The 23,279-nt window shown below is 38.8% G+C and overlaps 1 protein-coding gene and 1 long non-coding RNA gene across 6 annotated transcripts in view; one reads left to right on the plus strand and one right to left on the minus strand.

Moving 5' to 3' along the window:
• The window catches only part of SLC12A1 (solute carrier family 12 member 1), a 47,550-nt gene that overhangs the window by 21,449 nt on the left and 2,822 nt on the right, over window positions 1-23,279 (plus strand). For all 3 annotated transcript variants that reach the window (XM_015638723.2, XM_015638722.1, XM_015638725.1), the window contains exons 12-25: window positions 1,159-1,266; window positions 2,024-2,147; window positions 3,052-3,153; window positions 5,008-5,163; window positions 6,836-6,935; window positions 7,020-7,131; window positions 9,550-9,690; window positions 11,591-11,697; window positions 12,545-12,627; window positions 14,759-14,902; window positions 16,827-16,958; window positions 17,191-17,302; window positions 19,704-19,790; window positions 21,950-22,085. In XM_015638723.2, coding sequence (XP_015494209.1) covers window positions 1,159-1,266; window positions 2,024-2,147; window positions 3,052-3,153; window positions 5,008-5,163; window positions 6,836-6,935; window positions 7,020-7,131; window positions 9,550-9,690; window positions 11,591-11,697; window positions 12,545-12,627; window positions 14,759-14,902; window positions 16,827-16,958; window positions 17,191-17,302; window positions 19,704-19,790; window positions 21,950-22,085 — 1,644 coding nt within the window. The remainder of the gene's footprint in view (window positions 1-1,158; window positions 1,267-2,023; window positions 2,148-3,051; window positions 3,154-5,007; window positions 5,164-6,835; window positions 6,936-7,019; window positions 7,132-9,549; window positions 9,691-11,590; window positions 11,698-12,544; window positions 12,628-14,758; window positions 14,903-16,826; window positions 16,959-17,190; window positions 17,303-19,703; window positions 19,791-21,949; window positions 22,086-23,279) is intronic.
• LOC117244954 lies at window positions 1,239-22,000 on the minus strand. 3 transcript variants are annotated; one of them, XR_004498980.1, is made up of 7 exons: window positions 21,914-22,000; window positions 21,465-21,571; window positions 18,232-18,369; window positions 15,636-15,743; window positions 14,488-14,595; window positions 2,346-2,402; window positions 1,239-1,325 (listed from the first exon to the last, which is right to left on the minus strand). It is a non-coding gene; the product is annotated as an uncharacterized LOC117244954 (long non-coding RNA). The 3 variants fall into 3 exon arrangements; XR_004498979.1 differs by lacking the exon at window positions 14,488-14,595; XR_004498981.1 differs by lacking the exons at window positions 14,488-14,595; window positions 18,232-18,369.

Raw genomic sequence — 23,279 nt, forward strand, 5'->3', positions numbered from 1 at the left:
ACTTCTTAAAAAAAAGTATCCAAAAATAGTAGAGTGAAAAATCAAGTGAGAAGTAATGGAGTCTTTCTCCTAGGCCAGAGAGAGCCTCTCTGCCATTTTTATTCTTCAAAATACAGCTTAGGCTAAGCATCAAAGTAAAGCAGTTCTGCAGCCTGACAACCACAGGTCCCAGATCTCTGTTCAGCCCCTGTGCTTCACGGCCAGCGAGAATTCACCACCCACCTGCACATGCTTTTCAACCAGTCATTTGTAGCTTTTAAAGTCACTCGCTTTTTTCCCAGCTGGCTCGGCTAAATGACAGGGCTGGGTAACCACCTTGAAAGGGGTATGCTGTCCCTTTCACAGACTACTTTCCCTTCTTTCCTTGATAATTTACCATCTTTACTCCCACCTCAGTTCAGCTCTCCTTAAACTCAGGGCACTCCTTAAAATCATGACCTCCCTACAGCCAGACAAACTTTAACTTCTTGCATTTACCCCTGCCAGGCTAGAGCTAGAAAACAGTATGACTGCATCTGACAAATCTTCAGGATTCACTGGTTTCTTTCCTGAAGTACTGCCCACACACCACCAATCACATCCATCCATCTTTTAGTCTCCTTGTCAGGTGCTTGTCAACAACCCTTTCACTTCAGTGGTCACAGAGGCCAGTCCAGCGCTCCTGGGAGGGCTGAGGGAGGCCTGACAGTGACCATCATCACTGTTTGCAGCACTGCAGTTACGTCAGCACCACCAGGCATTTTCTCTCATTTTTAGCCATATTAAATAATCAAGGGGAAAAAAACAAACAAAGAAAATAAAGTGCCTCCAACCACATTTAATACATTGGTGCTTTTTGCTGCCGTTTCCGTTTTCTTGTCCATAAGCTGACTATTTACTCATCAAGTAGAGGTTTTTACATATAGCAATCAGTTAGCAAAGGCAGTGAGGAAATCTCACAGAGTACTCATCTGCCCCAGCAGACAGATGCATATTTGAATAAAAATTTGGCTTTGCCTCCATTCCTTTTAACTAAATCAGAAACAATAGTACTGTTTGTAGCAGATTAAATTTAGAACCATGAAAAGCAGAGACACATAGAGCACTTAGATGGGTTTGTCATTAAAAAGTGCATCCAAATGCAAGCCTATTCTTTTTACCTTCATTTTTTTCCTAAAGGTGATGAGCATGGTGTCTGGCTTTGGTCCTCTCATCACAGCTGGCATCTTCTCAGCTACTCTGTCATCAGCTCTAGCATCTCTTGTCAGCGCACCCAAAGTCTTCCAGGTAAAATTAAACTAACCATTTCCTTATACTTGGTTTTACTCCAGAGACAAAGTTGAACTCTGTGTGCCAAATGTAATGTATATTTAAGCAACAGTGACACATGTGGAAGGAAGAGACAGAGAAAATAATATGTAGAATGTTTTTCAGCAGAAAAAGACAGGTCTTATCATCACAAAAGGGTGATAATGTTCCTTTGGTCAGAGCTCAGCTTTGCTGCAGAAGCAGGGGATACTCATGTGCCTGTCATAAACAGCTTCAAGGGTACTTTCAGGATCACTTCTATCTTACAAAAAGCCACCCTGTAAGCACAAGAGCAGGAGGAACACTCAGGTCTGTAAGATTCAGGTGCTGGCAGGTGTGCTCTTAAGAGGCTGTCCAGAAGCTGTCTGGGCAGCAGCAGTGTGGACAGACTGGGAGAAGAAGGCATGGGAGAGATAACCTGTACAAATTACATCAAGCCACTGATTTATGCTTCAGCTTCTCCCAATCTAGATTCTATTTAGCCATTTAATTACCTTTTTATTTTAAAGCACTGAATAAGCATTAAATGTCTGTAATTTCATTTCCCGTGACATAATAACATGGTAGCATATTGTGTTACCACCTTATTTAAATGTTTCCACGGCAGTTGATGTACTTGAAGCACTAAAGACAGACTTTTGTTTAGCAAAAGCCTAGCAAGCTGCCACTCACAGACAGTGACTTCTGGTACAAGAAAGTGCTGCTTAATAGAATTATGTGCTGATTTTCTTACCAGGCTCTTTGCAAGGACAACGTCTACAAAGGGCTAGAATTCTTTGCCAAAGGATACGGAAAAAATAACGAGCCTATCAGGGGATATGTCCTCACTTTCGTGATTGCCATGGCATTCATTTTGATTGGTTTGTATAATGTTACACAGCTACTATAGTGTCATGTTCTGAAATTATACAAACTGATACTATAATACAATTAGGAGCTGCAGTTTGAAAAATTTCCAGTTGGGTAAGCTCTGACATAAGCATACTCCAAGTCCTGGTAGCAACTCCATCATTCCTAATGAAAGCAAAAAGAAACCAGCAGTGATTCCAGTGACTTACCACCACCACCACAGCGTCATTTTCCAAGATGTGGAGTAGCTCCAATTCCTGTTCACTCTGCTGGAAGAGGGCAGTGCTTAGAACTCTATCAGATAAGTCACAATCTTTGAAAATGGTTTTCCAGTTTATATTGCACATAACTCTGAGGTAATTTGGAGATAATTAGGAAGCCTATTCTGCTCAAGTCTTTCCCACCATCAGCTCCAAAGCAAATCCTAGTTTACCAGCAATAGTGAAAGCAAATCCCAGGTACCACATTTAGGAGTGCAGGGACTGTTAAATCAGTTTTTCCAAGATTAGAAATTCAACCTGTCTTACACTAATAAATAGAATGTCTAGTAGAGAGTTCAGATTCCCACCAAGTTGCAACTAAGTACAAATTTTTTTTTAATGCATCCATCCTGTCAATTATGTATTTAAAATTCTGAACTTTACATCAGATCTACATAATTAAGAGACACTATGCTGAATCACAGTATCAAGTATAACACTGCATAGCACATAATGTTATTAAAATCAGGATTAGCAGGCATAATTCATATGGATGAAGGTAGATCAAGGTGGCCTTAGTAAGGCAGGAAAATACCCAAACTCTCCATGGATGATAAATGCAGACGATGTTCAGATCTAATGCATCATCAGGAAACAGCTAGCCAACAGTCCAGGAAACTGGTGCCTCTGTATGACTTGTGTATGTGTCTTGCAGCTGAACTGAATACCATTGCTCCCATCATCTCCAATTTCTTCCTGGCTTCATACGCTTTGATTAATTTCTCCTGCTTTCATGCCTCATATGCAAAATCTCCAGGTGAGTCTGCATTCAGCAGTGATTTAAATATGGGCTTTATAGTCTGATCTCTGGAAGCTTTAGACTGTATGTCTGAGAAAATTGCAGTATGTGTGGAGTATCTAAGTTATGTGAGCTGATGTCTTATTGAATGTGATGGCATTTTATTTAACTCCAAACGATAAGAATAACAGCTCTAGTCCTTACAATGCCTACAGTCGTACAGGATGAGAAAGGCTTTGGTGCATCCCACTGGAGAAAAAACAATTTTCCTCAAGCTGGTATTTTTTCCCCTCACTATTAAAAAGTGTGTGGGTAAAAGCTTCTGCCAACTCTGGCCAATGAAGCAAGCAAGGTATAGCGGGGAGTCATCACTCCCTTCTCCAAACCTACAGCGAAATGTACGGGGAGATTCCTAAGCACAGTAACAGTGCTACAAGTGATGCTGCCTGGAGGGGAACGAGTAGAGCAAGAGAAGGTCCATCAAACAGCACCAGCACAACTCTGCTGTGTGCCTGGAAGCAGAATTGTAAAGCACAGTTGTGAAGCACAATGAGGTCCTGTTCAGGGGTAACTTGAGATCCTCCCTCTACATTTGCAGCAAAGGAACATTCTGGCTGTCAGACTTGTGCATTGCCACAGCAGAATGATTCTCACCATCTCATGAAGGGGTGACACCTTCCGGAATAAAGTCAATCAGCTGAGCAACACTGGTTTAGCACACAGGAAAGACAATTTCCTGCTTCTATGAATTAATTATTCAACTCAAGGAGCAAGGAATACATTTTTGATTTCCAGTGTGAAGAAACTGCAATACTGACAGAAATGCCTGCATCAACTTCCTTCCTATAGATCTGCACAGTGCAGTTTGTTTAGAGGGCAGAAAAGATGAGCACTTCTCCTAATTACCTGCAGAGCTGAACAAATGCAGATCTGCTCCATATGGCCTTGGAGCTGAGTGACAATTACCTCTATAGATTTCATCTCCGTACATCTGACTCTACTCTGCCACTATTTAACATTTCAGTCAGAACTTCAGCCATTTTTCTTTTCTCATTTCCTCAAGTTAATTTTTGCCAATTCACAATGATAGATTATAATAATTGCAAGGCTGCAGGACAGACAATTTCTTCCCAGCAGGTCCTTCCTGTTCCCTCATTATAAAGATGATCCAAGATAGGGTTGCTCAGCCTCTTGTATCTTCTGTGTTTTTCCCCACTCCAAAATCTGCTCTGTAGAACACCTGGCAGAGATCTGCAAACCATGAAGGCTCAGTGCTTGCCTCATCATTTTAATTGGTAGCAGGGGATGGAATCCATAGTGCAGCTGAAGAGCAGCAGGAATAATATCTTTTTAAAGTCAATTGCAGATGATTTTATTTTTCTGCCACAAGACTAGGCAATTTCCAAGTTTAAGACAGGTGCACTTACAGTGTCGGGATAAACACTCCTCTCAGGAAGTGTTTAGCTATCAATAGAGAGTTCTGTTTATATGCATCAAAAGTACACAGTCATCAATTATCTGGAGTTACAGGTAAACCTTCTGATGTTCTGAAATATTCTGAACCAGTAAACTTTAATTTTGTAAAATTACATATAAACAGAACAGCTACTCAAAGCCAGGCTGAACAAAGCAGTAGGAAAGCGAGCAGCAGAAGGCCTGTAAAACTCAGTATTCTATAAACTGAAAGCTATATCAGCCAGGACCTGAAAGTATCTGTACACATGGTGCCTAAGCATTTACAGATATGTCTCCTACCCCTTGTGACAGAGCCTGTAACAAACTGTGCATGGGATTTTATGCACAATAATCATGGATTACCATGATATCAATATATTTCATGCTCTTCCAATTTCCTCAATTCTCTTTAAACAGGTTGGAGACCTGCATTCAGATATTATAACATGTGGGTGTCACTTTTTGGAGCCCTGCTGTGCTGCGGGGTGATGTTTGTCATCAACTGGTGGGCAGCTCTCATCACTTATGCCATTGAGCTCTTCCTATATATTTATGTAACATATAAAAAGCCAGGTAAGGCCAAACCCCACTATTATTACATGAATATGTTTTGCTGCTAGACTGGATTTTAAAGAAATTAATTCTGCTAACAGAATTAGAAATAATTTTTTTGTGCTATCTCTATTTAGAGGGAAGTCTGAAGCATTCTGTTAAATTCCACTTTCTATAATATAGATGAAGTTGATAGTCTGGTGACTGTCTGTTTAACAAGCAGCTCAAGTGTGGTTCAGGGTTTTCTGTAAACATTCCAGCAGACTGGTTTATTCCCACCACATCTTTATGACATTTGGGCTTTTACTTGAGTATCGCTCCTAATTTTTTTCCACCGATGCACAAAACCTCACCTGAATTTTGCAGTGCTCTCAGCTGACTCGTGCAGAGTCCTCACTCAAAATGTAAACCTGCCGCCCATTATACAATAAAAATGCAAGCTGAATTACTTATGAAGTGATCATCCTCCAGCACCTCCCTACAACTCCCCTGTAAATCAAGACAGATGGGCTCACTTTACTGCTGGAAAAAAACACTTAGTAGCTCAGCAAATCACAGGAGCTGTCCTTAAAAACCTGTGTGCTGTACAAGACTAGACAGTCTGGCTATTCATATGCAGGACAAAACTAACCTAGGTCCAGATTTCAGTGCTAATCACTTGAATTACTTCTGCAGCAGAAAACAAAACAAAACCAACAAATAAAAGCAGCATGGTTCCCAGCAATAGGTGTGCTTTTATTGGAGTTAACTTGGGACAGCAACACCTGGTCTGAGACTGTTACTGTTTCTGTTGCCGTTGTCTATCCTCCCTATCTGTGCCCTCTCACACCCACTGGGATGGTCCGTGCTTCTCTCCCTGTAAATATATCATCAGCTGCAGGAAAGCAGACCCATCTCAACCAGTAGTCAAAAACATGACAGGATTTCTACCCTTTCCTTGGATATTGCCAGTGTCCCTGATGCAAAGTAGCACCTTAAAGCTTGGTTAAATTCACTGAAGCCACTGTACAAAAGCCCTGTCTCCTGCTAAGAGGGTGACTTCAGGAGTAATTTACCAGCAACTGAAGGGTTCAGAGAAAACTAATATTCCTTAGAAAAGGTGGCTTTACACTAAACCTCCACTTAGCTGCACTTAATATTAGTTTTGTATCTTGGCATAACAGGACTTGATCTACATTCCTGTAGATCTCAAAGTGTAGCAAGACATTTCTTTTATGTCTCCACTGACCAAACAGCTGCACAATAATGAGAAAAGATGTATATGCCAAAATGGGGCTTGGAGAACAATTTTTGGCCTATACAGTAGAACAGAGCAAACTGGCACTCACTACCTACTGGTTTCATTTGCACTTCCTGAAATTCCACATCACATACATGACTCAGGGCTGTCCATTTTCTAAATAGGAGAAGGACACAAAGTTCAAACAAATTAGAAAATAATTTTTAAATAGGGGAGGAACATTCCCTACAGTATTTAAACAAAGAATGAAACTATTTACTTGCATGGGGTTTTCTGCATCACACAAGCAAAACTAATTTATTCTATTATGAAGCACAAAGAACAAGTCTGTATCTATGAACTATGAGAGAATATACTCTGCTTTTCATAGAGAACACCACTGCTGATTTTTGCAACAGAATGTAAAGAAAAGCCCATGGTTTAATATGCATTATTTATCTTTATCATATGCAGAAGTAAACTGGGGCTCCTCTACTCAGGCTCTTTACTTTGTTAATGCCTTAGACAGCGCTCTGGCATTAACAACAGTGGAAGACCACGTGAAAAACTTCAGGTAAGATTTCCAGTAAACAATACAATGGCTTGTCCTGAATCTGTACATCAGCCAATTATATACACTTTCTTTTTTCTCCACCAGACCACAGTGCCTAGCATTAACAGGAGCTCCTATGGTCAGGCCTGCTCTGCTAGACATCACCCACAGCTTCACAAAGAACAACGGGCTGTGTATCTGCTGTGAAGTGTACATGGTAAGGGAACTCACCCAAATCTGCACACCCAGCACCAGTGGGGGCTGCAGGTCTCTGTTACCATTCCACTCTCACTCAGCACACGGTGTTCTCACTGGTGCTGATTGGCAGCTGTGCACACCACCAAAGAGGTTTGCACTGAGAATGAATTTCATCATAATTCTTGACACGAAAGCTATCAGCTGATACAAAGCCTGCTGGTAAATGCCTCACTGAGATGCATTTCAAAGTTCATAGTAGGTGAAGCAAAAAATTGTTTGGAGGAAAAAAAATATTACAAGGAAAGATTTTAGGTTTAGAAAACAGAAAATCCCCTAACCACACAAAAGCAAAATTTGAAGGGTTATTGTGTGAGAGTCAAATTACCCAGGTTCTATTTTCAGCTTTGTCTCTGATTTGCAGAGTTGGGGTTTGGCAAGTAAATCAGCTCTCTTTGCAGAGGTTCCTCCAAAACTGTTACAATGCTAATTTTGAGGATAAACATGCTCTTCTGAGGTCTAAAGAGAGAAGCAAAGTGTATTCCTAGATATAAATACACAGCAAATGATGTATCTTAGAGAATGATGATTTAGTCTCTCATCAGGACAGAATAAAAATGGGTTTGTAGTGTAGAGAAAAAATGTATTTTAAATATTACAGTGCCCTTTTAATTTTGAGAGAGAAAAAACCCAAAAAACAGCTCATGGCACTAAATGGGGCAGCAGAATCTAGATAATAGAGTCAGTCCAGGCAAGATAATGTATTCCTCTACAGCAATGTAGGTATCCTTCATTTGATACTGCCACATTTCTGCAGAAACAGAGTATGAAAGATCCACATGTGATTCTTCCCAAATCAAATGAATCTGTAAAGAAAGAATGATCCTAATTCCTTTCTACTATAATTATTGTTAGATTTCCCACTGCATTCAGGAAGCATAGAACAAATCCCAACAGGATCCTGAGACTATGCATCTTCCTAAAGTTGAGTTTAAGCAATTTTTCTGAATTCTTAGGCATGTTTCTCTAATATTAGTACTTTCTGTGGAGAACTGAGATTTCATTCTTGTCTTTACAATAAAACTCCAACAACTATTTTGTTATATAAGCTTTGAATTCTTTAGGGGGGCTTTCTAATTATTTCTTCAGCAACTTAACTAAAATTTAATTTCCTTGGTAATAAAAGTGTGACAAAATGAACCTTTATGAATTGCAAAATTGTGGTGAAAAGTGTATGATAAAATTCCTAGCAATCATATTGAAGAGCAGCCTGCAATAAATATCACAACAAATACAGTAAGACTATTCAGCCATAAATGTAACACCCAGTACATTCTGCCTCAAAAGCTGACACGCTGTTAGTGATGCATAAAGTTTTGAAACACCACACTAGAGAGAACATCTTCCATTCTTTTCTTACAAGAGGCAGCAAGAAACTTTACAGGAACATGGTGATACATGGCCCAGAAATAGACAAAATAAAGATCTCAACAGAACATAGAGATGATTTCAAGTTTACTTGTCTCTGAGGTAATGGCTGTTGGCTTGAACAGTCAGAGTTTCCAGTAAAAGGGACTATATCTGCTTTTACTCCTTCCCTTCATGTAAGGGCTTTTTCAGGGTTAGTTCTGTCTGCAAATTCACTGGACTCCTTGTACAACTGCACAAACATTCCACGGGTGCAAAGGAGGAGCAGGGGAGGACACAGACAGTGTGGCACCTGGGAGAGGGGTGGGTCTGACCTGCACTGTGCAAGCCAGTTGCAAAACCACCTTCAGGTGCTTTCCTTTGAGAGACAGAGAAGACAGGCAAAACTTGTTCATTTCCTCTCCTTACTCACAATGAAACTTCAAGCTTATTGTTCAAGTTATTATTCCCAGCTATTCATACATCCAGGATCAAATTCTTCTTAAGTTACATTGATGTCTTGTGACTTGGATATGGACATGGATTTTTTTCCATTACATTATTTGATGACCACTGAAAGAAAACTGGTAACAAAGGCATTTGCATCTTTAATTCCATTGCATCAACTCTTTTCTCTTTTTCTACTTTGTCAGTAGACAGGAACTTAACCATGTATATTTAGATCTGCTGAGACTCTTACATATTCAAGTCAGGGAGGGACTTTATTCACTCTGAGATGCTTTATCATACCTTAGATGTTTTTTTAAGATGTTACAATCCATAAAAGTCATTTTTTTCTGTCAGAATTACTGCATTTAAGTAGCATTAACAGCCTCAGCCCTCTCAAACAGAATGTGAATTATGTTTGCAGCACAGTTCTTTTCAAAGGGCTGAATCTCTGTGGACCCTTTTTGGAAAAGTATTTTTCTGACTCTCTCCATTTGCTCCCACAGCAGACTAGGTAACTCCTTCAAAATCACTGTGTGATGTACAATACAAAGCCTTTGTAATAATATTTTACTGTATCATGCAGGGACCACGCAAGCTGTGTGTTAAGGAGATGAACAGTGGCATGGAAAAAAAGCAGGCCTGGCTCACAAAGAACAAAAGAAAAGCCTTTTATGCAGCAGTGGCAGCTGACAGCTTCAGAGATGGAGTCAAAAGTCTACTTCAAGTAAGCTTTTTGTTTACAGAACACACAGGAGAGTGTACATCAAAGCATCCCTTTATGTGAGACATTACTATTAGCTTGTGAAGAAGCTCTGCATATATATGGGTAATGTTATAGACAGAAAGGGCTTTCTGGGGGTACGTGTATATTATATTACAGATTATTTCATAAAGATCTAGTTCTGGGCTATGCAATTATGGAGACAAGGCACACTGATTCTGTCCTAAAGGAATAAGACACTATTATGAAAAAGGAGAAGCATCTAAAGGGCCACATATGAATGTCTATGCAGCTGACACTTGATACACTTCAAATCAATTTTATTGTTTGGTATTATATAGCATATTAAATATCTGAGAATGTTTTGGCAATAAATGAAAACTGAAAATGTGTAATATACATTTTCTGCAAATAGCAAGAAGGTCATTTAAATAAAAGTCTGCAATATTTTTCTATTACTCTAAGAATGCAGATCATTTCCAACAGTCCAACATTTAAAATGGCCATAATGAAGGCACAGAGACACTGTCATTTTTCCTATCTCCTTTCCTCTCTCACATATATGAATATTTAAACATATGGGAACTGAGGCAAAATGTAGATAAAATTCATATCCTTTTCACGAGATACACTGTTGAAAAGACATCTGTGCCATCTGAGACAGTAGGGAATCAACTAAAATACTCTGGGTAAGTCACCCACTGATGTCCTACCAGGGCTCTTTGTACACTTGCTGAATGGACAGTACAACTGAGCAAGACAAAATGCTATTAATAAAGATCCCTTTGTTCTGTAAAAGCCTCACAAAGACACTTCATCTTGGGCTTATACATTGTCTCAGTAGGAGATCTTTCTGATGTTTTTGAGAACTGCTATGGTCTGATGATCTCTTCCTTTCCATTACTACTTAAGCACTATTGCCAAAGTCAACTACTGGACCCCAAATAATTCTCTCCAGCAAACAGAAGGATAACCACATCATCACTATTCCAACCTAAAGATATTGGTAGCAATTACTGATTTCAACATAAACAGTGCTACTCAAAAACCCACCAAGGTTCCAACAATTTTTTCCTACTTTCTGTTAGCTAGTAGTAAAAAGTTGGCAGGTGTAGCACACTGGTGTTTTGTGTGCTTCCTCTTAAAGAAGTATTCCCAATTCACTGAATATTTAGATTTCTATAAACACCAGGTTAGCTGAATCTAGATCTGACTTCCCTTACTTGTCCAGGTTTTAGCATCCAGAACCAGTTTTGAAGGCAAACTAATATCTTTACAAACCATGTCTTTTTCCTGTTTAGAAACCATAATTTTATCTACAAAGCATACTCAGCTGATTTTGGATAATCTTTTGAAAAGAACACAGCAAACGAAACAAGAGTTTCCAAATTCAAGGCAAAAATAATATTCTTAGGAGCCTACGCCTTCTCTGTGTATCTGAGATGCTTAAAGAGACTTCAGACCCACTTCATCTACTGTGTATTCTGAAGCTGATAAAAGCTTTATGCCATTATGTTAGAATGAGCATACAAACAGCTCTTGAACTCTCTCTTGATTCCAAGTTATTGAACCATTTTAATGAGAGCATGTCAGAAGAAATGCAAATGAATGCTAATTTAGCAAAACTACGCTTCTGTCATCTAAAATAATTTATAGTTGGAATGATTTAAAGCTAATCTTTCTGCTTTCTGCATGGATATGAGCATGAAGGGCATTTATGAAATGCAGTCTAGTTGTGTCTCCAGAACTTAGTTCTGGATTACTTCAGTATTACTTCTGATTACTTCAGAAGTAATTATCTTTTGCCATTACTTTTCATTTACATTTACATTTTCATTACGTTTTCATTTACAGTAAGAGCATATATGTGTACCTCTCTCAAGCAGTGTTTTAATATTGGCAGGCCTCAGGCTTGGGTAGAATGAAACCAAATACCCTGGTGATTGGATTTAAGAAGGACTGGAGAAGTGCACCTGCCACTCAAGTTGAGAACTATGTAGGCATTATACAGTAAGTCAGCTCAGTATCTCCTTTTTCACTCCTCTTACACTAGATTAATGTAGCATTTCCATACAGAATTTGATGTGTAGAAACAATGCAAGGACATACATGCAAACCTGGGCTCATACATCTCACCTTTGTGGCTGAAGTTATTGCCCATCAAAAAAGGCTCATTGGCTTCCCACACCTCATAGGATCTGCTTAGCAAACACCTGGCACCATCAGAGCTGAGGTGGCTTGACAATGCTGAAGAAGCTGCTCTGCTGTTGGCAGAGCTTTTGCAGAACTGTATTTTCCCAATTTTAGCAGGCAGGAACTCAGAGAAAAACAACTCTAATGTACATACTAAGGGAATAAGAGAACATCATGGAATTCTTCTTTTAAGCCTAGGAGACAGGAAGAGCTTTGGTTCAAATCTCATGTGTCCCTAAGGCTCAGCAGCTCTGTGGGTTGGGATTTAGCTAGGAAACAGTCATTTTAGAACAGGCTTCTCATAGATGCTTGCTGAAAATTCACTTGTGAAGCTGAAGCAAGTTACAGAGCAACAAACCCCACCTTGGCTTTGTTATTTCCTCAGAGAAGGGAGAAAAAATTATCCTATGGCAACCTAGCTCCTAAAAATGCATTGTCTGAAAGGCTTCAGGAATAGCTGATCTGTTCCCATGCCCAGTCAAACCTAATTTTTAAATAAGGAAAGATAAATTAAGTACTACAAATTTATGTGGGGCAGTTCCTTCTGTGATTTTACCTTGTCTGTCCTCCCTGTGAACACTTTCACTGATCTTTTCAAAACAGCTTTCCTCATCATCACGCACAATGTAAAATTATGTTTACTCTTCTTTTTCTTTCTTTCCAGTGATGCCTTTGATTTTGAGCTTGGTGTAATTATCATCAGAATTAGCCAAGGATTTGATATATCTCAGGTCCTTCAGGTTCAAGGTATGTAGTGACTCGACAGCTGAATATCTCTGCTGGTTAGATGCACAGCAATAAGGACTTGACACTCACAAGAGTCACCATCTGCTTTCTAAAATAGTTCCTATATTCACAACTTCCACAGTTTGTCCTTGCTTGTGCAGTTTAAATCCTGCCTAAAATCCTTGCTGATCACTGGCAGTGACAGAAAGAGTCCAAGCCTCACACATTATGGAGCTCTGCACACCAGAGAACTCAACTCCCAAAGCAGCTCCAGCACAGGTACAGACTAAAGCAATAAAATCTTACCGTGCCACAGCAACCAGTTACTCGGCTGCATTTTTCCTTCCTGGTTTCAGCACACCTTCCTCTATCTGCCTGCCTGGTATCTCTGGGACAGACAGGAAATGGGAAGCTGCATTTTTGGTACCATCTCTGTGAAACTCGAGTCCCACAGAGTTCCCACCCATAGAAAAATCTGAAACCCGCAGGAAACATCAGTTCTCTCTCTTCCTTTTCTGTTCATTCTTCCTTAGGCCAGCAGCGCATATCTCAGGGGGAAAAGGGTGAACCTTCCGCCATCCCACAGCCATTTGGGTGGCGAAGGCGGGACAATTCCCTAGATTTGGGGCAGGACAGTTCTGCCCCCGGCCGCGGCTCTCTGCTGCCGCCTGCTGCCCGCCGGCCGCGCCGCCGCCAGCTCCCGCCCCGCTAGCGCCGGCACCGCGGGGTCGGGGCAGCAGGAGACCCCCAGAAACAGGGAAGCCGCAGATCAAAAGGCGCCAGAGACTCCTTTAAGGAACAAGGGTGGATGAACACTAGCTCAGCACTGGCAGCTTGCTGTGCCTAGAGACCCACGGGACAAAACTACAGGGAGTCAGAAAAGATTCCAAAATAATCAAGCTTTTCTTTTCCCCCTGGTGATTTCTGAGAGATATCTGCCTATCTCTGATTGATGCGAGTCAGAAACTGAGGGCCCAAAATATACAGTCACTGGAACAGCTGTAAAAATACAGTGAAAAACAACTCTGCAATCTTACAAATGAGCAAATGTTCTCCAAGTGTTAAGACACAAGGATACGGAAAGAATTAAGGGGGGGAGCCTCAAATACAAAGAAATATTTTGTAGCAGATTGTAGTGGAAAATAATGATCATTGTGTTCTCTTATATTTGGTACAGCATTCTGTTCAATAGAAAAACTGAAATTTTAGTTCTGAGTAACCATTAAGTTTGTGGCTATCACCCTGTCTAATAATCAGAAATATGTGACTGTCATTGATTAAAAAGTAAAAGAAAATATAATCTTTCTGTTGGCAACTGAGACTGCAAACAGAGCTAATAATGTTTAGCTAGTGAGGGTTTATTCTACTTTTTTAACACAATGTTTTAAATGAACTTACCTCATATTTAGTAAATATAAGATTTCCTTATGAAAAAAGTTTTCTGCAGGCAAATGCCTGTATCATATTAATTAGTGCTTCACCATAATATATTCCACAGTAACACATGGTATGTTTTCCTCAGCAAAAGCCTAATATTGCTAAGATGAAATTGTTTTCTGTATTACTAAGTTTACAGAATGGATTAGCTAAATCTTACATCTTTGCAGCTAATGCTCAAAAAATTAAAATGTGAAAAATATTTCTGCATGGAGAATGATTGTATATTCAGGATCCTTATATATTTCTGAGAATCTCAAAGTACAAACCATGAGACTTTGTTCTAAGAAAAGAGATCCACAGGCTACAACTAAATACCTCCGTTTCCTCAATGTAGGAAAACAGCTTTCCTAATGTCCTTTCAAATTCTTGGCTAAAGAAACCAACTAAATATCCACAAAAATAACAAATAATATCTTATGAAACTATGAAATATCCTAATACCGAATTTGATTTGGAAGAGACCACCTGAGAGCAGCTGGCACACCACAGTGCTGTAGGCACAGGCACCCCAAGCTAGGGCTTCCAGAGGTTAATTCAGCTTCCTTCTCCCTAATGGTTTGCAAAGAAAAAGCATTTTAGAAGGAATTTTCATATCAGGAGCTTTACACTGTGTACAAAGCACTACAACATAAATTACATAATCACCATTAGTTCAGTAAGTGATTTAATTTAAAAGAAGCAATGTGTTACCAGTTCTCTTTCTAATATACAGAGGAATTAGAGAAGCTGGAGCAGGAGAGATTGGCACTGGAGGCCACCATTAAAGAAAATGATTTTGAAGAAGGGAAAAGGGGCATCTGTGGATTCTTCAAAAAAGCCAGCACATTGAATATCTCAAAACACGAAACAAAGAAGGGTAAGTTCCAAAATGACAACATATTTCCAACCTTTCAATGCATCACACTTTCACCAGTATGCAAACTGGACTTTACTCCAAGCCAAAAACTCCTGAGCTACACAGAAGCCCCTGGAACAGAACGTCCCTTGTGCAAACCTGTGGCCACAACCCTGTAATGCAGCACAGTGACATCCTCTGCTCATAGAACACCATGTCTGCAACACAACCATTCCCCCTCATTTGCTAGATAAACCTCTCAGCTCAGCTTATGTTCACTTCTACTTGCCAAAAATAGTTATTAAATGGTTATTAAGGTTTGAGGAATACAGAACAAGTTGGTTGTGGGGTTTGGGGTTGTTTTTTTCTTTTTAATAGGGTGTTCTAAGCTTTTAAACAGAGGCCTTTTTTTCCTCCTCTCTAAAGAAAATAGGAGCATATGCACGATATGCAGGGAGCAAGCAATCTTACTTCACTTAATAGACACACACACAAACTCAGTACACAGCCAAAAAAGAGGTTAAAATAGCACAACTGCTTTATATTCTAAGCATTATTTCATAAAAATACACAAGTGAAGCTAGTAAAATAGTAGTGAAAGCACATACACAGCATACTGCCAAATAACTAATTAACACATAACTTAAATGTGTAGGTGATGAAGTCAATATTACATTTCAGATATAGTAAAATGATACAGACACAACTTAAGGTCTCAATTCACAACTGCTAGGCTGTAATGATAATGACCCACCTGAAGCCATGCTTGTACACAGACTTGTATTTTGAGAGTTTTCACCTGCAGAGACTATTACATCTGGCTGTGCATGCAACTCCCACAGGTGCCAGGAAGATCTACAGACTGGGAACATAAAATGCCATTATTCTTCAGCTGACAGGCTTCAGTTGATTTTGTTTCAGTAGAACATATTTTTATGACAACTCCACCAAGAGTGTGTACCCATGTTTCAATTTCCCTTTCTGATTTAGTTGAGAAATGCATAAAGTAAATACATATTACACGTTTTGGCTCTCTGTGTTAGATAGATTATGTTACTAAATAGCCCCCCCACCTCTCTGTTTTTATGTTCATATTCCCCAGAGTTGTTCCATCTTCCAGCAGAGATGCTAGAACTGTAGAAGAAAGCAAATAACTGCTTTGGAACTATCCTTTACACACTCCAGAAACACAGGAAAACCAAACAAAGCATTTTCAGAACCTAGCAGATCAGAGTAAAACCTCTAAAGAAGCCTGTTTGTTCCACTTAGAATACTGCTGTTATACCATCTCTTTGAAATCATTGAAAGAGAAGCAGTAATAAAGCCACAGGCCTCAAAAGGTAGAATGAGAGAAGGTATTGTTACTACAGAGTCAAGACTCTATCTTTTAAAGCCAGCCAAGCAAAAAGCAAGAATAAAAATTTATTTCCAATTAGCAGTGGCCATATCAGCATAGGGAAGCACCCATATGTGCTTATGTTTTCTAACTTCCAGCTTCACCTATGCTACCCCTGCACCCCATCAGCTCATTTCATCCACTGTGACTGTGCTTTTCAGGGAGCTCTGTATTTTAAAAGACAGCTGAGCTTGTGAATGATGCAAAATGACACATTCACTTCTAAAATCGATCAGATATTTCCCAGTTGCTTTTTAAGGCCCCAGTGAATTAACTAAAAAGAGACAGAGAACAAATAATCGGGTAACCTTTTCCAAAATGTTATAATCTAGTGACAATGTGTTACACAAGCTTTGGTTTCTGTGCATATGAGAAAATTAAAAGTCCAAAGCATCTACTCTGTACCTTTTTTTTTTTTTCAGATTAAAAAGATAGAAATTATGTCAGAAACAGGTCATTTTCCTGAAGCTTTCCCTCCATTTGGCTCCCTAAAGCTACTTATTGCCTCACTTATCCAACACCCTTCCACTTTTTTTCTTCTCATTACAGAGAGCACCATTAACACCATACAGTCAATGCATGTGGGTGAATTCAATCAGAGGCTGCTAGAAGCCAGCACTCAATTTAGAAAGAAGCAAGGAAAAGGTACAATTGACATTTGGTGGCTGTTCGATGATGGAGGTAAGGAATTTGAGTAAAATCATAGGGGGAGAGATTTCTCTATTACCAAATATAAAAACAGACTTGGGAAGTTTTCATAAAGCTGGTTTTTATTAAACTTACATTATCAATTTTATGCCAGGCTTAAATAATTTAAAATTAACTTGCATCCAACACTGCTGAAGTGAAAGATGGAATTTTTACCATACAATGCATTAATTTGATATTCCTCCAATTTTCTGTGTTCTTCCAGGTCTAACAATCCTAATTCCTTACATCCTAACAATCAGGAAGAAGTGGAAGAACTGTAAATTAAGAATCTTCACTGGAGGAAAAGTCAATAGGATTGAAGAAGAAAAACTAGTGTAAATATAACTTTGTCTCACTTGTTTAAAGAGTTTGAATTAATGCTGAATATAATGCATATACAGCAGGAAGCTGTGCTTTTTCAGCACAACTGGTTTGTTGTACTGTGGGAAGCATGAAAAAAAAATGTACTTGATTGAAAGATGTTAAGGTTATGGCATAGCCCTTAAGGCTGTGCAAATGGTGATTACCAGAGGAAACTCACATCCAGCACTTTTTCCCATTAATAGCTCATATTGCCTTCTCTGAGAAGAGCAGTCGGCACTCTGTAATGAGAATATAATTACTTTTATGGGATTTACATGAGATTGTCCAGGAAACAGAAAGTGAAATTGCACATGAAGGTCTCACATGCAAATAGCATAGACAGATAGCTCACATAATTGTGATTAACTGTGGTAAAATATAAAGAAGTTAAAGAGCAAGTTAATCAACTTTAAGGCCAAGTTGATTTTAATCTGTGTTTTAAAGAAAGTCTAGATTTCATAATCATCATTTGCCTTTGAGCAAATGAAAGGTACTAATACAAACTTATTTTTATCATCACTGCAAGTAGGACCTTTCCTTCCTAAGCACTTTACACATTATAGGCACAGCCATTTCACCACCAGTGGAAGCAGCTCAATTTGGGATGAAAGTCAGTGATTGCTCAATAAAGAGCAGAACCACCACATAGAGAGTTAAAAACATCTCCAGCCAAAACTCCAGTGGCAAACAAGTGAGAAGGGTGCAAGGACAGGAGATAGAATCACCAGCTTCACTAGGATTACAACACAGGGACTTGGAAAGACAGCTGCCACAGGATGTTCCCTTAAAGCAAAAAGGAACACATAAAGCAAACTTCACTGTGGTTCCATCACTTTTAAACAGTATCCTAAAGTTAATGTACTTCTGTAGAAGAGATTCCCAAGTGTTTATACAAACTAACCTTATAACTGGGTAAAAAAAGCCTTAGAGTTGCTCAAGGACCTGCTGGGAAGTGTACTCTGCTTCCTGTCCAGAGTCTGCTCAGTCTTGGCTATTCAAACAGGCTCCTGAACCTAGACCCTCCAGTCACCTGATTCTGCTGGAAGGAGGAAGTTTTGACACCAGATGAGATTTGTCAAAACATGACAGATTCCACAGAGGCAGTTCTGAAACCTGCATACACTGCTTGTCCCACAAAGGCCAGAGTAAACAGCATGATCAGGACAGCTGAAAAGACACAGTTTGTCCCCAAGAAAACAGTGTCTGTATTGCTACTCAAACAGCAGTGTAACCCAAACATGACCTACCTGCCACATGCAAAAGCCTTCAGAGACAAATCTGGGCTGGGTGATTCCTCCATGCCCTAGGTAGATCTAATACAAAATCATCCAAGTGCAATTTCAGCCATGCATTTTGAATTCAGAAGTCAAATTTAACTGGACTTTTACTGGCATATAATTCCCCAAATATTAAAACCTTTTCACAGAAGTTGAGATTTTGCTCTTTATGGTGCTCAAAAGAGGGATTGCCACAAGGGACACCAAGATTTATACAAGCAGTATGTTCTTTTTATATAAATACACTTTAAAAAGAGAGTAAACTCTCAGGTCATAAACAAATACGTATTTCTACCATGGTTTACTCCTAGGAACTCTCTGATCTTTTCAAAATCCAAAGCTTACATACCAAAAATAGAAACAAAAAAGGAGGTGGGAAAAGGAAGTGTGGGGAAGAACCACAAGATCCCAGCTATGGTTCAAACAAAGGCAAAACTGACCTAATTAAACCTCACTAAAAATCTAAACTAAACCTATCCCCAGAACAAACACACAAAGAACTGTAAACTATTCCTTTTGCCAACTGGGGCAAAAAACAAAGTATATTCTTTTATGAACATGTGTAAAAACAATGTGTGAGTAGATCAATATAAATTCATAAATTAAAAAGATGAAGAAGATTCTTTAAGTATTGGACATCAACCCTCTGGACCAAATTTTCACCAACACAAGCACTACCAGTATTGTAAAACTCCATCCACAGCATTCTGACAGTAACAGAGTAACAGAAGCCTTCTGTAAGTATTGGAGAATTCTGACCTACTACATATTGAATATTCTTCCTTTTTAACTCAAGCCTTTGGGAATACTTAAAGTACCATTGTTTTCCCAAAATGTAAACACCCTGCCCTCTGTGTGCTATTAATTTCTTTTTATTTTGTGATTTTCATCAATCATCAGTTAAATGAATTATGCTACAGCAATCACATTAATCTAGTTCTGTAATTGGAAATTGAAACACTCAAGCATTTAAAGTAATTTGTTATATAGTTAAAGATAAGATATAAAATGCAGCTGTCTTACTCATTTTACAAGTATTCTTTGATATAAGGCACTCAGAAGTACAGTGATAAAAAATTGTCTCTTTTGTTTTCAGGATGGCTTCACTCCTAAGCAAATTCAGAATAAAATTTGCTGATATTAATATCATTTGTGATATCAATATAAAACCCAACAAAGAGAGGTAAGAAGCATTACCAAAACCCAGTATTTAGCAGCCAGCTTTTATCTAGAGCTTATTTCTTTAATGTTGAAAATTAAAAACAAAAACAAAGCAAGAAAACAAACAAAACCAAAAAAAATCACAACACAAAAAATAACACTATCCTTCATTGTAATAATTTTATAAGTACCAAGAGCAGGAAAAAGAAAATAATCTTTCAACAATCACAGCTTAAAGGGTCAAAAGCATGTGTAGTCTTTTTATGTTGTAAAGACTAATTAGACACCATACTTACAAGCCACTAAGTTTAACAGATATTTTAGTATGACTTCTAATATTTCTTTAGGTTGTAATAGACCCCAATAAGTCATAGTTCTCCTGTAAACTTGCCATCTCTGTCAACTCAGCTTTCTGGGTTTTATAATAAATTCTTAACATTTTTCTGGTAAAACACAAGCATACTTCTGTCTCCCATGAGGACAATATTATAATGCTCCCCTCTCTCAGATATAATGAAGGCTTAATAGTTTTTAAAATTAACTTATCTACAGAATTAATGTTCTTAAGCAGAGGTTAGGAAGTTGGTAAAACAGTGCCCAAAAAGCTCCACCTCCAACTGTGTTAGCTAAATAAAAAAAACCAAGCCAAAACTTAAAGTCCTTGCTTTCTAAAACATATCTCCACAGAAATCATCTATTTGTTCTGCTAATGTAGACAAAAGTATACAGCAGGCTGTTTGGGGAATAACTGAATTCTAAATTCAATTCACAGCATTGCTCTTAGTCTTAAAACTCCTCTGAAAAATGTGCCCACCTTGCTATATTCTCTTCCATCCCATCCCTTACTCCAACCAAGTCCTCTGAGTTCAACTGCAATCCCAGGTTAGGCTCTTAATCATTGTGTCTCATTTTTTTTATGCACAGAACTTTACAAAAACAATACAGGATTCACCAGGGTGTCTATGGACCATTTTGACTGAAGAAGTGCAACTAAACAATATAAAGATTTTCTAACTATAGATATCTAAAGTCCCCTTTTTATTGGGATCTCAAGTAATATCTTTTAATCATATAAAAAATTGTGCAATACATATCTTGTTTTTCCTCCAGTAAAATACAGAGATTTTACATAGATAAAATCTATCAAAAATAATTAATATCTGGCATTAATATAAAAACCACACATTTTCTGCATCAGCACTATCTGAACTGAACAAGTGAGTATTATGCCAGACACTTGCTAGACAGACCACTGTATCTCTCTTCCAGCTGGCACCCCATCTATTCCATTAACAGTAAGAGGATTATCACTATTTTACATACTGAAACAGACAGTAAGGATGTTGACAAACTCTGATAACTTAGCAACAACAACACTAAATGCTGCATATCACGGCCTTTAACCCATCTCTTGGTTTGCTGGCCATACAGCCAAGGCCAGCCTGTGCCCAGTCTCCCACTTCACAGTGGGGCCTGTCAGCACCAAGTGCTCAGAGAAATACACCCACATCCACACAAAAGGAATTCTCTGAGCTCTCTGTGGGATAGTAGAAATTTTCAACAGTGGAGAAGCAAGGAAGTACAGAAGGACAATAAGGTTCTCCAGATCAAAACATTCAAAAGTTCAAGGAACAACTTGAAATTTAGAGTGAAAATCTGAACACAATTCTGAGTTCAGATATAGCAAAAAACCTACAGTGTTTCCTTTAGGTCCTTGTCTCGGGCAATTTGTATCACCTGTTTATCCATTGCATTAAAGCCATCAGTAAAACCGTATCAGTGAGGTGATTGGTCCAGCTAGTGCTGAAACAATAGAAAAATGTTCAGTATTCATGAGGAGACCCATATTCATTACTAATATTAGTAACCAATACACTGCAGTTTGAAGTTACTTTAAAACCCATTTCAGTATTTTTACTAAAACCAGGACAATGCAGAAAATTCTCTGCTAAATGCAGTGTTTAATTATTCTCAAATAACCTTTTAATTATCCTCAAATAACCCAAACATACAGAAGTGGCACATACTTCTTGGGGCACAATGTACCAAAGAATAGTTAAAGATTTTGCATGTTTTTCAGCTCTAATTATTATCAGTGAGGCCTGTCATACACAGTGACTGTGAAGTAAGTTAGTGAGTTCATACCCTGCAGCAAGACCTCCTTTGTAATTCCTGTTTCAGCTGGAAATTCTTTGAAGAGATGATTGAACCATATCGCCTCCATGAAAGCTGCAAAGATATAACAACTGCTGAGAAATTAAAGCGAGAGAGTCCATGGAAAATTACAGATGCAGAGCTGGAAGCATTCAAGGAGAAGGTAAAGCCTCACCTACCTTTTTCCTTATGTACCTTTTCTTACCCTCCAGATGTTTGAAGCGATTAGTAAGAAACAGTGAAATACCAGATATGGCATTAGAAACATGGCATGTACCAACCTGTATTTGATATTTACAGATTGGCTTTATATTGTAAACACTGCAGAGGTGTGTTATGATTACATTATTTAGCTCTCTCAGACCTTGGTATGTTTACACAGTATTTTCCAGGCTGATGAGAAGCTCTGCCCACATCAAAGCCAGCCAGATGAAAACCACCTCTGAACCAGAAGCCACACAGTTTCTGCACTGAGCCTGAGCTAATTGGGTCTGCTGAGGTTTATTAAATGGCTCCACTGTTTTGGAGCCTGAATCTCTTAGGTGCAGTTCCAAACATTCACCACTTTGGGCAATTTAGAACTGAATCCAGACACTTCAACTACGGTAAGAAATTTCTCCAAAGGCAGCATGAATTCTTACCAGAATGGCAGAGTGAAGACTAAACCAATCTGCCATGGAGAAGCTCTCCTGCAGTTCAGAGGAACTTCAAGGCTGATGCTGGCTGATCCACTGGGTGAATTACAGATCAGTCTGCTCTTGAATTTGTTGGAAAAATACCTTTTTACCAATGAACTGCCAGGCTTCATCAGGGCAGTGACAAAAGGATGGAAATTATTTCACCCTTAAGAGACAAATTCTCACAGAGAATTAATCTAGCAATTTTAGTTACGCTTCCTGTGGAATTAACCTGAGTACACTGGGACTTTAGTTATCTCCACTTTATGATGCTGACAACTTCCTCAGCAGAGCAAAGATTGCGACTCTGAGCTCAGAGCTGTCAGAAGTCACAGCCTGACATACTAACATAAGCAGAAATCAATGGTGATTTACGATAACACACTATACTACCAACTGCAGCAGCTGGGAAGCAGACTGACTGCTCACTGTATTACCCTCTTCATGGAGGTGATAACCAGCAAAAGGTTATTGTAGTTAGCTATGGGCAGAAAACCTTAGAATTATTCTCACCTTAAATTATCAAAAATTGAGAGTCAGAGCACATAAAACACCTCAGTATAAAAGACAATAGGAATATAATCACAGACACTTGTGTGCAGAACCAGTGAGGATACAAAAGAAAAAAAAATACCTGTTAAAGCTTGGTATTGCCTAGGCTACTAATTAAGGAACCAGAA

Source organism: Parus major, chromosome 10 (genome assembly GCF_001522545.3).
Source record: "Parus major isolate Abel chromosome 10, Parus_major1.1, whole genome shotgun sequence".
Taxonomy (NCBI): domain Eukaryota; kingdom Metazoa; phylum Chordata; class Aves; order Passeriformes; family Paridae; genus Parus; species Parus major.